The 13,491-nt window shown below is 44.8% G+C and overlaps 1 protein-coding gene across 25 annotated transcripts in view; it reads left to right on the forward strand.

Moving 5' to 3' along the window:
• Kalrn (kalirin RhoGEF kinase) overlaps nt 1–13,491 on the forward strand; it is a 700,573-nt gene that overhangs the window by 314,263 nt on the left and 372,819 nt on the right. For all 25 annotated transcript variants that reach the window (XM_017800540.2, XM_029568193.1, XM_029568189.1 and 22 more), the window contains exons 7-9: nt 1,465–1,656; nt 5,048–5,179; nt 7,998–8,228. In XM_017800540.2, the coding sequence (XP_017656029.1) occupies nt 1,465–1,656; nt 5,048–5,179; nt 7,998–8,228 (555 nt within the window). The remainder of the gene's footprint in view (nt 1–1,464; nt 1,657–5,047; nt 5,180–7,997; nt 8,229–13,491) is intronic.

Below are 13,491 nucleotides of genomic sequence, written 5' to 3' on the forward strand. Positions count from 1 at the left end.
CGGGTAATGGGGCGGGGGAATTTCTGGGCATGGTAACTCTAGGAGAGTATCCTGAGATATAGGCAAAGGAGCTCCTTCCTTATTGGAAGTGGGCGCAGAGGCTGCATCCACCTCTGGGTCCGGGAGGTCAGAGGTCGAGGTAATAGCCAGATCTACACTAGATTGTTCCCGGCAGTGTTTGTTGTGGGCCAAGGTGACTTTTCAGGAGAGGAGGATTTAAGGCTAGCAATGATGGCTAGGAGGACCAGTATGAACGATGCGGGGGGGAGTGATCCCTGACCCAACATCCACTTTTTAGGCCAGGAAGAGGACCCACATCCATCTGTCAGGGTCCCACATGTTTTCAGGGGAGACCCACGGAGCCAAATTAGTGGCTTCATCCCAAAAGTGTTCGATATCTTTTGGTTTCACTTTCAACCTTGAGTGCTGCCGTTTGTGGTTCCCTGCATTGTGGTGGTAAATTGCCCATTGTGGGAGGGTCTCGTGAAGGGGAATTTGCCACAAAAGTAGAAGATGAGGTTGACTACCAAGAGGGCACAAAGGAAGCAAAGAAGCACTGTGAACCACTCGTATGTAAACCACCCCGACATGTAAAGGTGTATCGGATCCAAATGTCTTGTGCTCAGTGAGGGACTTCTGGAGGCCGTGACACCTCCAGCTGTATGCTCACATGGTGTCTCCGGGACAGGCAACAGGGTGACCTGAAGCCTGGGCTCTGAGTTCTGGGTGGATCAGCCCTTATGTGAACTCACTGGGACAAGCTGAGAGGCAGGTGCCGACGTGGGCTTTGGGACCACATTGCGGAGTGTGCCTCCCTGATCTAACAAACTAGTCCAACAAATAAAAATGACAGACAGGGTGGAGGGGAGAGAGGAGGGGGCTACTCGCTTACCCTCGAGCAGCCCAAGAAACAGACAAATCCAGGGGCGTACTTACCGAATGAACTGAGGTTCTGGGTGTCGCCAACACTGTGGGCAGGAGTCCCTGTTAAGGTGCCAGGTGTTGCGGGTTCTCAGGCCAACTGTGAAGACCCTAACCTGGATTGGATCCCCTGCTGATTGGGGGGGGAAGAGGCATGGAGTCACGACACACAGACCCCGGGAGTTGGGTAGAAGCAAGCACTAGATGAGGAGCTGCAGGCTCGTTTAATGCAGGAGGGGGCAGGCCTTATATTTCCCTTTTCTCCGCCCCCAAGTCCCTTTAGTCAGCGTATTGTTTTCTGATTGGTCCACGCCACGCAGTCTGTTAGCAGTCACCGGACTCACGAGCAGGGTATGGAGGCGTGGGCTCCTTTTGGCGGGCTATTTGTGGACCAAGAAGTGAAGTGAATTCTTGCTGAATCCCAGGGCTCTGAGTCCACACCATCTTTGGAGGCTTCCTGCTACACACACCTACCCCCACAAGTGCCCAGTGATTGCCTTTTCAGTTTGCCCCACTAAGTGTACACTCTGCTTTACCTCCCAGAATGCCTATGTCAACATCAACCGCATCATGTCCGTGGCTTCCCGCCTCTCAGAGGCCGGCCATTATGCTTCTCAGCAAATCAAGCAGATCTCCACGCAGCTGGACCAGGAATGGAAGAGCTTCGCAGCTGCCCTGGATGAACGCAGCACCATCCTGGCTATGTCTGCTGTGTTCCACCAGAAGGCAGAGCAGGTGAGACCCAAAAACAGGCTGCATCTGCTGTGGTGGGAGCCATGTGGAGACAGGGAATGGCAGGGTGGAAATGTGCATGCACTCTCTCCACAGAGAACCCTAAGATCCTACTGAATAGCTCCAATAATAAACCTTATTTTACACTATGTATTCAAAGAAACATTGGTAACTCATGTGCCTTGCTTTTCATAAAACAGGAGGAGACTCAGAGACTGCATCCTACTTGGAAGTTGTGTGTGGGGCACGTGCACACATATGTGTGCATGTGTTTACTGCTTAGTGTTCAGTTTCTGAGCTGAAACAAAAGGGATGAAAGAGACTGATGATCATTGAGTGTTTAGAGCAGGAGAAACTAATTTTACATGAGGAATTTAATATAGAAATAACATGATTAATAGAAATGATGATTACTGTTGTCATTTGCTTACTTAATGACCAGGCAGTAGCCATATGAACACATTTTACAGAGAACACTGAAACTTAGATCAGGTAACATGCCTAAGAGCCTGTAGTATGTCAGAGCCTGACTCAGACTAGCTCATGGAGAGTCAGTTGTCAAATTTTCAGAAAATCTTGAGTTAATTTTTAAATACAACCATTACTTAAAACTAAAACATGTAATCATGTTATGCTAAAAACAAAGATGATACTCAAAACTCATCACTTCATCAGTTCCTAGTTACTACCTTTTAAAAATATTTTATTTATTATTTTTTTATGTGTATGAGTGTATTGCCTGCATGTGTAAGTGTACCCATGTCATACAATGTCCATGGAGGTCAGAAGAGGGCGTTGGATCTTCTGGAACTGGAGTTAAGGATGGTTGTTAGCTGCCATGTGGGTAATGCTCTTAACCACTGAGCCCTCTCTCCAATCCTGGTTACTACTTTTTATAATCTGTGTTCTTGAGGTTATTTTTATGTTTTTCTGTGGTGGGAATACTATATAACTGTATACTACTGGTCATCTCTTCCCACTCCACTTTCAGTAATGTCACTAGGTAAATCACAGTGACCGTGGTTGTTTTACACTATGGAAATTATCAAATGCTGCAAATCAGTGCTTGATTGTCTACTCTAGAATCTTAAGAAAATGTGGGCTTGGGATGTTTTAAAATGCAGACTTAAAAATGCATCCTGTGTATAACTGTTATATTGTGAGTAGTATATAAAATTCAGGAAGTGCTCTCCCAGTATCTACAATCACTCACATCACTGATGAACAAGTGCTGTGTTGGTGCAAATCTTCGGTTTCATCTTACTCCTTGATGTAAGTGAAAATATCACCCAGTGTTGTGTTGGAGCTATGAAATTTGTCACTTGTTACCTACCATAGGTTGTCTGTGGATACATTAGTTCAACAAGAACATCCTGTGAAATGGATTGGCTACATGAAACTATAATGAAGAACAGTATATATGTTATTCTTTGTAAGTCATGGGTTATACATACTTCATATCAGTAAAATTTTTAATGCATTCATGTGTATAATATATATATATACACATATACACCTATCTATTGGTTGTTAAACATTTTCCCACACACCACTGTGAAAATCACACAATCTCCAGCAGGTAGGGTTTCAGCCCAGGAGTGTCTAACATTAAAGCCTGTGGTCTTAACTTCCAAGCTTCTTTCTCGGTTTCATGTTTGGCTAACTCATAGGTAAAGAAGTATCAGACACATGGCCATGCCTTAAATCTTTCCCTTTAATCAGTCTAACAGGGAAACTGTCTTGACTTTGAGGAAAGACATGTAGATTCTATACCCAGTGTGCCACATTAACTCTCAGGCAAGTCATTCCACCATTCTAAGCTGTTCCTCCTCCCTAATATGGGCCTAATCACCAGTCTCATGGGGTTGTTGGAATGAGATGGGTCATGACAAATGGGCCAAGGTATCTAATGTGCTTTTTGGATGGCAGACATTTCTACCAGGGGTATTTGCTGCACATGCTGACCTAGTATCCTTTTGTTTTCTCCACAAGTGTTTATTTCCATCTGTAGCCTTCTTATACTCTGAAATAAATACTGCCATAAATCAAGCCACAGTTCTGCACTTTGAGAGGGGTCTAACTTCATCTTTTCTTTTTATTACATAGTGATTGTTTTCTTCTTAGGATCATGAGGCTATCAATGCTCAATCTTCTGTCCATTTTTCAGCTCTATCACTTGCACACCTTATTACAAGTTTATCTAACTGGTAAGGAAGACTCAGTTCTTCCCACTCTCTGGCTCTCTCTTTGAGGTGACTCACCAGGTGCTGAAAGCTGACTGTGGCACCAGGATGACTGTCACATAGTTGCAGAAGAAAACACAGAGCCAGAACTAAGGAGCTGGAGGAGTTAAATTTATTTGATATTTTCTGATTTGGGCTGGTTTGAATCAGAAGCTATTTTATTAGTCTCTATTTTTGATGTAGTTTCCTCAGGTATTACCAGTCCTTCAGGGAAAATCATAAACCATGTTCCTCTTTAACTGGTAAGAAAAAAAATGGATATAAGACTATTTTAAATGCATTTATTTAGGCAGCTCTTTATTGTCCTCCAATGGGCTGTTCTAGCAATGAGATAAAAAGGTATTTAGGCAATTAATTTAAATGGAACTGTATGCCTAGGCAAGAGAAATCACAGCCAGAACCATTCTAGACTGTTGGGTGAAGAATTATTTGAATTTTAAAGGTGTATTTTTCCACCCAGTAAATCTGAGTGGTTTTAGATACCTCACCCTTTGTGCATGGAGACCCATAGTTTTCCACAGTTGTTAATTTTAATTTTAAAATAATTTGATGTCTGTTAAGATCTGTGTTCATGCATCATATCCCAGGGGCCACCACCACTGTAGGGGTGGCACAGTCTGCCTCCCCACCATGACCTGTTCTGCCCCCAGGGCATGGTTCAAATCAGAATCCTGTTGGGCCTTAACCTACATCCCCTGCAGAAAGGGTTTTTACAAGGTCCCAAGGGATATCGATATTTTTTAGGTGTTCTTTGCTTCTCCCCACAGCTCAGGGTACACATTGGAAGCAAAGGTTGGCACCCTCTCATTGCATTGATGCAGCCTCTCTCATACACGAGTGTGCCAGAGCAAGGAGGGCTCATGTGTCTATGGACTGTAGTGGGCTGTGTTGGTGTCTGTACTTTGTAATTGCTGTAAAAGCATATCCTGTTGAACATGCAGACAACTGGCCCTGTCTTGTCTTTGTAGAAACTGTACTTCCCAGATGTCTCCCTGGCTAAACTTTGTACTAGGGGTCAGCCCTGCTTACTGCAGGGGCCTATGAGGTACTCAAAATCCTTATGCTCCAAAGGTGTCTGATGCTCTCTACTCTTTAACTCACCAACTCTGCTCCCAGTGTTCCCATTCTCACTACCTGGCATCTTCTTCCAGTTTCTGTCAGGAGTGGATGCCTGGTGCAAGATGTGCAGTGAAGGTGGCCTGCCCTCTGAGATGCAGGACCTGGAGCTGGCGATCCATCACCATCAGTCCTTATATGAGCAGGTGACCCAGGCTTACACAGAGGTAAGAGCCAAGAAGAATGACCAAAGGTTTTATGTCTGTTTGGTAAAGGGGCTAAACATAGATTGGTACACTATGGAATAGTCTGGGTTGAATTTTAAGAAAAGAAGCAGTTTTCCCACTTTCAGAGGCATCTTTAGGAACCCTGATCTGTAAGCTATGCAATCTCCAGCCAGGAACACATATGGTTTGGAACATGACCAGATGCCACCTGGGGGCTTACATGTTCATTCTCTCCCTTTCCCTCCATCTTCCTGTCCTCTTTCTCTCCCCACACACCTGGACATCTTCACCCTGTGTTAAGTGTGAACTTTCTTCTATGGAGGAGGAACATGAGGAAGCAAGGCTGACTCTGGGCTGGTTTTCCAGTTGGTGAAAGAATGTGTGCACACCCAGCAGCCCCCACCACCTCTTTTATGCTCTTTTATGAAGCAACTCATCAAAAGATACTAGTTTTCTATGAAGCTGCCATTCATATAAAGGACAAACTAAAAGGCTCTTCCACTGAAAAATCAAAGGCAGTGGATGCTGCCAGAGAAAAAATGGGAAAATATTTGACACTCAGAGTAAAAGGAAAAGGTCACGTGGTGCAGATGTGTGAACATACACAAGTAAGAATGTTTGCTGAATGGCATGAATTCTAAGGAAAGGGCTAAGGGAAAGAGATGAGAGAATTAGGAAGCCAGATAAGGAGAACAGGTGAACTCAAATCTGGCTGGCCTCTCTTCTGGAGCAGTCTGTCAGTGGAGTGTTAGTCTAAATGGGTTCCCAGACTACCTGCATCAGATTCCCATGAGGTGGCTGTGGAAGAGACAGACTTTAGGGTTCTATTCCAGACTGAAGCAGAATGTCAAGAACTGGGGACTGTCACCTAAGTTTTGATAACTCTTGTCTCAGGTGACTTATTGGGGTAAGAGTAAGGGAAGTTTGCCACAGTAAAAACAGTTTGAATCTCGGGCTCCCCTGTTTACTAGTTGTGTGACCTCAAGCAAGTGGCTTTGTCATGATGAGCTTCAGGTTCTTCCATGAAGAAAAGCTGGTGACACCTCCTGCCTCCTGAGGTAGTATCAAGGATGTAAAGATGCTGTACATAATACACTTAGCCCAGGGCCTCACAGTAATAAGAATGATAATGAGGTTTGTCATTATAGGAAGCACAGAGCAGGGCACTTTTGAGTCAAATTGGATTCCAGCAACTCCAATCCAGGTGGCCCCAAGCTTTGTCTTATGACAGAACTGTGCCTCTGTCCACGTGTCAAGAGCCTCTACATTTACTCCTTATAAAATACAAAAGTAGAGACTAGATGATGTTAAAGTTATGAGTATACCATTCATTCCTGTGATGCATGGGTACCATTCACATAGAGACACAGTATTTTTCCCAACTTCTCAAGCCCTAGCTCATGGATCTTGGAAGTTCCTCCAAGCTTCCTACAGATGTGGAGACTGACTCTTGTGAGCTGGGTCTTATGTTGACTTAAATTTCCATGACTTGTCTGGAGGGTATCACCTCTGTATTATTTATAAGCTGTCTTCCCTGGCAATAAATTGAGGAGATAGGACTAGCAGGGCTGGTGGGTGGTGGTTCTTTCCTCTCTTGCCTTATTAGCCTAACTCTACCGCAATACTTTCCTTAATCATCCTTAGCCCCAAAGCATTTTTGTGATCCCATGAATAGGTGTTAGCTGCCCCTATCCTGGAGTCCTAGCCAAGCCTGAGGGGAGGTATGAAAAGGCTGCAAGGCTGTGAACACTCCCAGTTTGTTGTGTAGGAGATATGGAAGCACACCTCCTTTTTACCTTTCCAATAGGAAAAGAAGACCATTTCAACTCCATGCCAACTTCAGTTGATATTAACTAAATGCATTAAGAACTGTAATTCAGCATCCCAGTGTCCACTGTTTCTAGAGGGAGAAGCACACATCCTATGAGCACTCTGGCAGTCTCTGTAGGACCACTGGTGTTGATCCTAAGATGCCACTCTCCAGAATTATTGGTGCTCTGATTATGTCAGGGTTCCAATGACAGAAATGACAGAGATACCAACCCCACTATTATCAGCACTGAGGGTGAAGTTGGGGAGTACAGAAACATGGATGGTGCGTACAGTCTAAAGGTCCCTACCTTACTCTGCATATTCTAGAAAGATGCATTATAGGAGATACAAGGGGTTATATACAGGGAGAGGAATGTGTAAAAGAAAGAAAATGACAAAGAAATGAAGGAAAATGATAGGGAAGGTGACAGAGATAATGAAGATGATGGCAGCAGTATTGGTAGCCTATAAGCTGGGCCTTGTGTGCTCTGCATGTGCAGACTCATTTAATGCATACTGCATCTCTGAAGTGTGTGTCCTTATCTTTTCCCCTTTACAAACAAGAGCACCGAGGCTTAGTGCCTCTGTTCACAAATCTAAAAGCTTGGAGTCAGACAGAGGAAGTTGGGAAAGAGAGAGCAGGAAAGGTTTATGGTAGTGCCATGTCTGGCTTGCTTTCTGACGTGAGGTTCTGGACACTGAGGAGAGGGCAAGGCAGACTCCCTACCCTTGTGCAACTAGCTATGCTTTGGAGGGGAGACAATTGGTCAGCGCTCTAGCAGCTCCTCTCTCCCGTGACCCTGGATGCTCTGCCTTTCCATGGACTGCAACTGGACAGCTGTAGTGGATGGAGTACTCCTTGGCTGTGATGAACCTGCTGAGGACTGAGTGTGTCAGGCCTTATCAGGCGCTCTGGAGCAGACTCCACTTGCCTCTCTCTGATCCTGCGTGCTTCTGCTCTTCCTTGGTCAGGGGCTCTTGACCTGAACTCTCTTCCTTCCTGCAGGTCAGCCAGGATGGCAAAGCTCTGTTGGATGTGCTGCAGCGTCCCCTGAGCCCTGGGAATTCTGAGTCTCTCACAGCCACAGCCAACTACTCTAAGGCTGTACACCAGGTGCTGGATGTGGTGCATGAGGTGCTGCACCACCAGCGGCGGCTTGAAAGCATCTGGCAGCACCGCAAGGTGCGGCTCCACCAACGGCTGCAGCTCTGTGTCTTCCAGCAAGATGTGCAGCAGGTAACAGGTTCTGTGCTCCATGTGTCATCCTCCATCTCAAGAGGCTGACTGTGCTGGAGTCCCTGACCTCAAGGAGGCCACACTGATAGAGGGACATGACAAGTCAGCCCTCAGCTGTTCCTCCATACCCTGCAAAAGAAGGAAGGGGAAAAAAAACAAAAACCTACTGGGCTTGTTAGTGGCATACTTCTTCCTGAGCAGCTTTGAGACAGAGCCCTCTTACTCTTACTGAGTTTTGTTGCTAAAGGAGGTTCAGTCTCAGGAATAGAAATTCCTTGCAGTCAAGGAATTCTCCTGGTGAATATGACTTTCATGCAGGGAGGAAGATTACTAGGCAGCTTGGGTGCTACGAAGTCATCTGAGGACTGATGGAGTTGGACCCTACATAAAGTGAACTCACTTCTTGACTGAGTAAGCATGGGGTACCATATAGAAATTTTTAGATGATTTGTTGACAAAGTTGGACCTTTGAAACCAGATTTAAATTATGGGCTAATGCCATGTGTGGTGGTATACACCTTTAACTCCAACACTCAGGAGGCAAAAGCAAATGGCCCTCTGTGAGACAGAGTCCAGCCTGGTCAATATAGCAAGTTCCAGGATAGCTGGGGCTATAGAGAGATCCTGTCTCAAAAACAAGAAAAGGGGGTGGGGCTATTGTTCACATACATTCTGTGGTCAAATATTCCTGGGGCTTTGCCTTTTTGCATTATTACACCAGTCCTGGTTCTTCCATTACTTCAGGTAACAATGAAATGTTTGTTTCTGGGGCTGGAGAGATGGCTCAGTGGTTAAGAACACTGACTGTTCTTGGAGCTAACAACTGTCCGTAACTCCAGTTCCAGGAGATCTGACGGTCTCTTCTGTCCTCCACGGGCATTGCACAACATGGGTGCACTTACCTACATGCAGGCAATACACACATACACATAAAATAAAAATAATAAAATATGTTTTTAAAAAAGAAATGTTTGTTCCTGACCATAAAAAGATAGCCAGGACATAAGTGCCCGTTGAAGGGAAGTGGCCCCTTCTTTCCCCCTTGTACCATCTGTTTCTCTATCCTTGGAAACACTAGAAACTTTGCTCAGAGGACTGATAAACTAGATGTGGGGATCTGGGTAGAATCTGGACCCAAGATCAAGGCTAGTGTCATCTCCCTGTGACTTTACTGGGTGAGACAGGACGGGACACTGGGTAGCACGGGCCACCATGGAATTTCAAGATTCTACACAGGAAAAACCAATTCACTGTCTATTCTCCTGTGATGCTGACCTGATATCATCAGAAAGGGAGCAAGAGTGAAATTCCAAGCACATATCTTCCCAGCTGCTGTTGGCAGGAGCCTGACACTGGGTGCCTGCAGTGGACGGGTAGGATGGGAAGCATCCTTAACACTGTTGCACTTTCTGGGAGACAAAAAAGTCGGTGTGCATTCAATCTCTGGAGTACAGGGCCCTTCAGGCTTGCTTTCCCTTTCGGGCCTCCCCTTGTGGCAGTCCTTCCTGCCATGTGATAGTGTCATCAGAGGGACACCTGAGTCCCCAAGGGAGAGCACTGCTGATGTGCTGCTCAGCTCAGAGACCTGGGGCTGGCAGAAAGGGGAAAGCAGATGAGTCAGCTGCCTGCTCTTACCATCTGGAGCTGTCCGGATAAATTCATCACCCTGAGCCCAGAGATTAGGGAAGCTGTCTGGTCGTCTAGTGAGACAGATGAGTGAGGCACTAGCCTTGCAGACACAAAAGAGGGGGCGTGGTTGCTTCCATGAACTCTCTGTGACTTGCCAGAATAAAATTGGTCACCAGTACAAGTGACATAGTATGCTAGACTCCTCCTTACCCTCCTGCTGTTCTTAGGACTGCAGCTCAAAGCTGGCCTCTGGAGAGCTGCAGAGCAGCTGTGAGGAGGGCAGGTTTCCACAAGAAGAGGGCAGCATGCCACACTTGGATTTGCCAAGATCTACTGTCATCCGACTTCCCTGTGGTCATATAGCATCTACACTAAAATGAAGAAAACAATATAATAAAACTACATGTGTGGCTATTGTATGACGTGCTCTTAAAAATAAGAGTCTCAGCTTATCACTTGTTGGCACTGTTTAACAGCAGGCAGAAGATTAGGAGGTGAGTGTGACAGGAATATTCTGTGATAATTAAATTGCCAGAATGGACAATTCCTTTGTTCTTTTTAGGATATGCATATGTGGCTTTGGGAGCATGACAATTCACCCATCACCCCACTTATTTGATCGATTACTCATTCATTTATTCCTTGTACCCCCTGTACATACAGATGCAAGAAAAAAATGTGTGAAAATAAGGGTGAACAAACCTGGTGGTAAATCTCAGTTGCTTATCTGACATCCAGCCAACCATTAGTGCCCAACAGGTATCTGAGCTGTGCCTCAAAAGGCCGCTGAACTCATGCAGTTTAAAGGGTTAGAGTGAAAGGATGCAGTCTTCAGTCTTCTGACTCCCAGCCATGCATGAGCCTGTCCTGGTTTTCAGGCTTAGATTAGGCAAGTAATTTTCCTGCTCCAGTCTATTGCGGAAGTGCATGCCTGCAATCCTAGCACTTGGGACGAGGATTTCAAGGTCGTCCTTGGCTCCATAGTGAGTTCAAGGCCAGCTTGGGCTACACAAGGCCCTGTCTCAAAAAAAAAGATCTTGATAGCATACTCACCTTTGGATCCCACCATCTTTTAAAAATTATTTCATTCATTCCAGTCTCCTTGAGAAATCAGCACTTCTTCCTTTCTAGGTTCTTTAAAGCTTCTAGTGATATCTGCATAAAACTGGGGTTCTCTTTATGCTTGCCTAATTGAGTAGAAATTATTGGAGAACACCCCCCCCCAATCTGCTTCTGTCAAATAATACCATCTAGTCCTCCCTTACCCATGCACTATTGCTTTATTGGTAAGTAGCTAGAGTCTGCCTGTGAGAACTATAATGTGAATGTGTTCATGGCCCAGGCTGAGGACACAAGGACATAATCTCAGAACTCATAAGTATAATGTTGATTAATTATTCAGCAAGTTCAGGTCTCTTCCATGAGCTCAGAGCTGAACTAAATGCTAACAAGATCCTTGGTTAATTAGTGGTCCTCGGGCGCCCCCTGGTGCTTGTGCTGTTGGGGGCTCCCCAGAAATTGCCTTGTGGGTTAGCTGATGTGGATTCCATTTCATTCTTTGAAAAAAATCTAAAAGTTGACAAGGCCTAAAAACACAGCCAGTCAAACTAGCCTACACAGTTGAGGGAATTGAATTCCAGACATGGAAAGTGACTTGGCCATAACTACACAGCTAGTTGATGGTAGGCAGAACCAGAAGGTAGGCCATCCAATCCACAGACCAGGCTTCCTAGGAAAAGCCTCAGGAGAGGGGGAAAGGAAGACTGAAGATGAAAATAGGAGAGACAGGAAATAGACATTATATAAGGAGAGACAGACCACGGACCCAGGCAGAGAGGAGAAGAGACAATGAGCAAAAAGAAAGGGAAACTGAGATTTAAAGATGGAGGGCAGAGAAATAGATGTTGCTGGGGAGGGAGGCAAAAAACAAACAAACAAACAAACATGAAGTGAAGGGAAAGACAAGGGAAGGCACTAGGGACCCGTGTTGGGATGGTGGAGAGCAAGCTAGTCTCTGCCTGCCTAGCATCTTGCCCCACTTCCATTTCTGGGGATAGGCCCTGCACAGTTAGGAAAATTTGTCCATAAAGGATTCAGATCAGAGTATAGCAGAGTCATGTAAGCCAAAGATGTAAGTAGAAGAGAATCCACTTAAGCATCGGCTGCCAGAGCCAGCCTGACACCATTCCCTTGGGTTCTAACAAGTATAGTCTCAGCTTTCTTCCTTCGTGTTGGGTTGGGAGAATGCTGGGAATAGGTCTTATTGTTAAAACTGGAATTTGGATTCATTACACTGAGAAGAGGGGTGGATGTGGCATGCTTGCTGTACAGTTGCTAGTGGAATAGTTTTTGGTTCTATTATTTTTCCTGCTTAGTATAAAACAGTACTGGACAAGTCATAAAAACACTCCATGACAGCATCAGCTGCTTTCTACCATGTACCTGTTATTCTCCCCTAACTCCTCTGGCTTCCCATGTGTGTAAAAGGATTAGTTTCAAGCCCACATAGACCTCATGTGGGATGGGAAGAACAAGGAGTAACTGCATACTTGTTCTGGGAGATGCAAATTTCATTCTGTTTTTCCTTAGAGCAACTGTTTTCAGGGTACCCAGTAGTCCATCTTGTTCTGCTTCCCCCTTCCTCCTCACCCACTTTTTAAAAATTATTTATTTAATAACCATATAATTAGAAGAAGCATTTCATTAAAACAGCATCGACATATTCAATAACAATTTCCAGAGCTAAGATGCATCTCTTTCAAAATTGGCTGTACATTTTTAGGTTTATAGTTGAATTAATATAGTTATACAATATTGTACTCTGTCTAAACTCTATAAGACATAAAATTAAATGAAGTTTTAAACTTTAAAACCCCACTTTTTTTAAAGGATGACTCTATAAATTATTTTGGAACTTCTGCATGCAAGTCCCTGTGCTAGGAGTGTGAAGCCCTTCCCCTTGAGAGAAGACCAATACACTGAAGGACTTATCAGTGGTCTACAACTGCCTGGGTTCAGGCCAAAGAAACAAAAGAACAAGCTGGTAGAACCTAATAGAGTTCTCTCTGGTAGGGTCAGAATTGTGTTGGTTCTTGGAGCACTGGCGGGAAGCCGGGAGCTATGCTCTTGGAAAAGTCAGAAAGTAGAGAGCCAAGCTATAGACAGAACAGGGAGAAGGAAGCCTGACTGGATGCCCAGCGGAAGAGGTTGAGTGTGTTCATGATGGTGTCAGTGGGGCATTGACACAATTGAGGCCCCTATGTCCTCCCTTAGAATTACATTTTGTTTTCAAGCTGTCTACTCAGGTAAGCCAGTGAGGGGAAGTGGCAGAAAGTTTATATGACTTGGTAACTTAACATTCTGAATTGATGGAAAGTGTTATTAAGTCTATGTTTCCTGTACTGCAAATGAATCTGTTTCAATCAACTTACCTGGTGCCTCGCATAGAAAATTATAGCTTTGGGGCTAGAGAAGTTAAGTTTCGGGGCTCAGCAGTTAAGAACACTGACTGTTCTTGCAGAAGACCCAGGTTCGAATCCCAGCACCCACATGGCAGCTAACAATTGTCTGTAATTCCAGTATATACCTACATGCAGACAATACACGCATACACATAAAATAAAAATAATAAATA

The sequence above is a fragment of the Nannospalax galili genome, unplaced genomic scaffold, assembly GCF_000622305.1.
Source record: "Nannospalax galili isolate Female #2095 unplaced genomic scaffold, S.galili_v1.0 scaffold18, whole genome shotgun sequence".
Classification (NCBI taxonomy): domain Eukaryota; kingdom Metazoa; phylum Chordata; class Mammalia; order Rodentia; family Spalacidae; genus Nannospalax; species Nannospalax galili.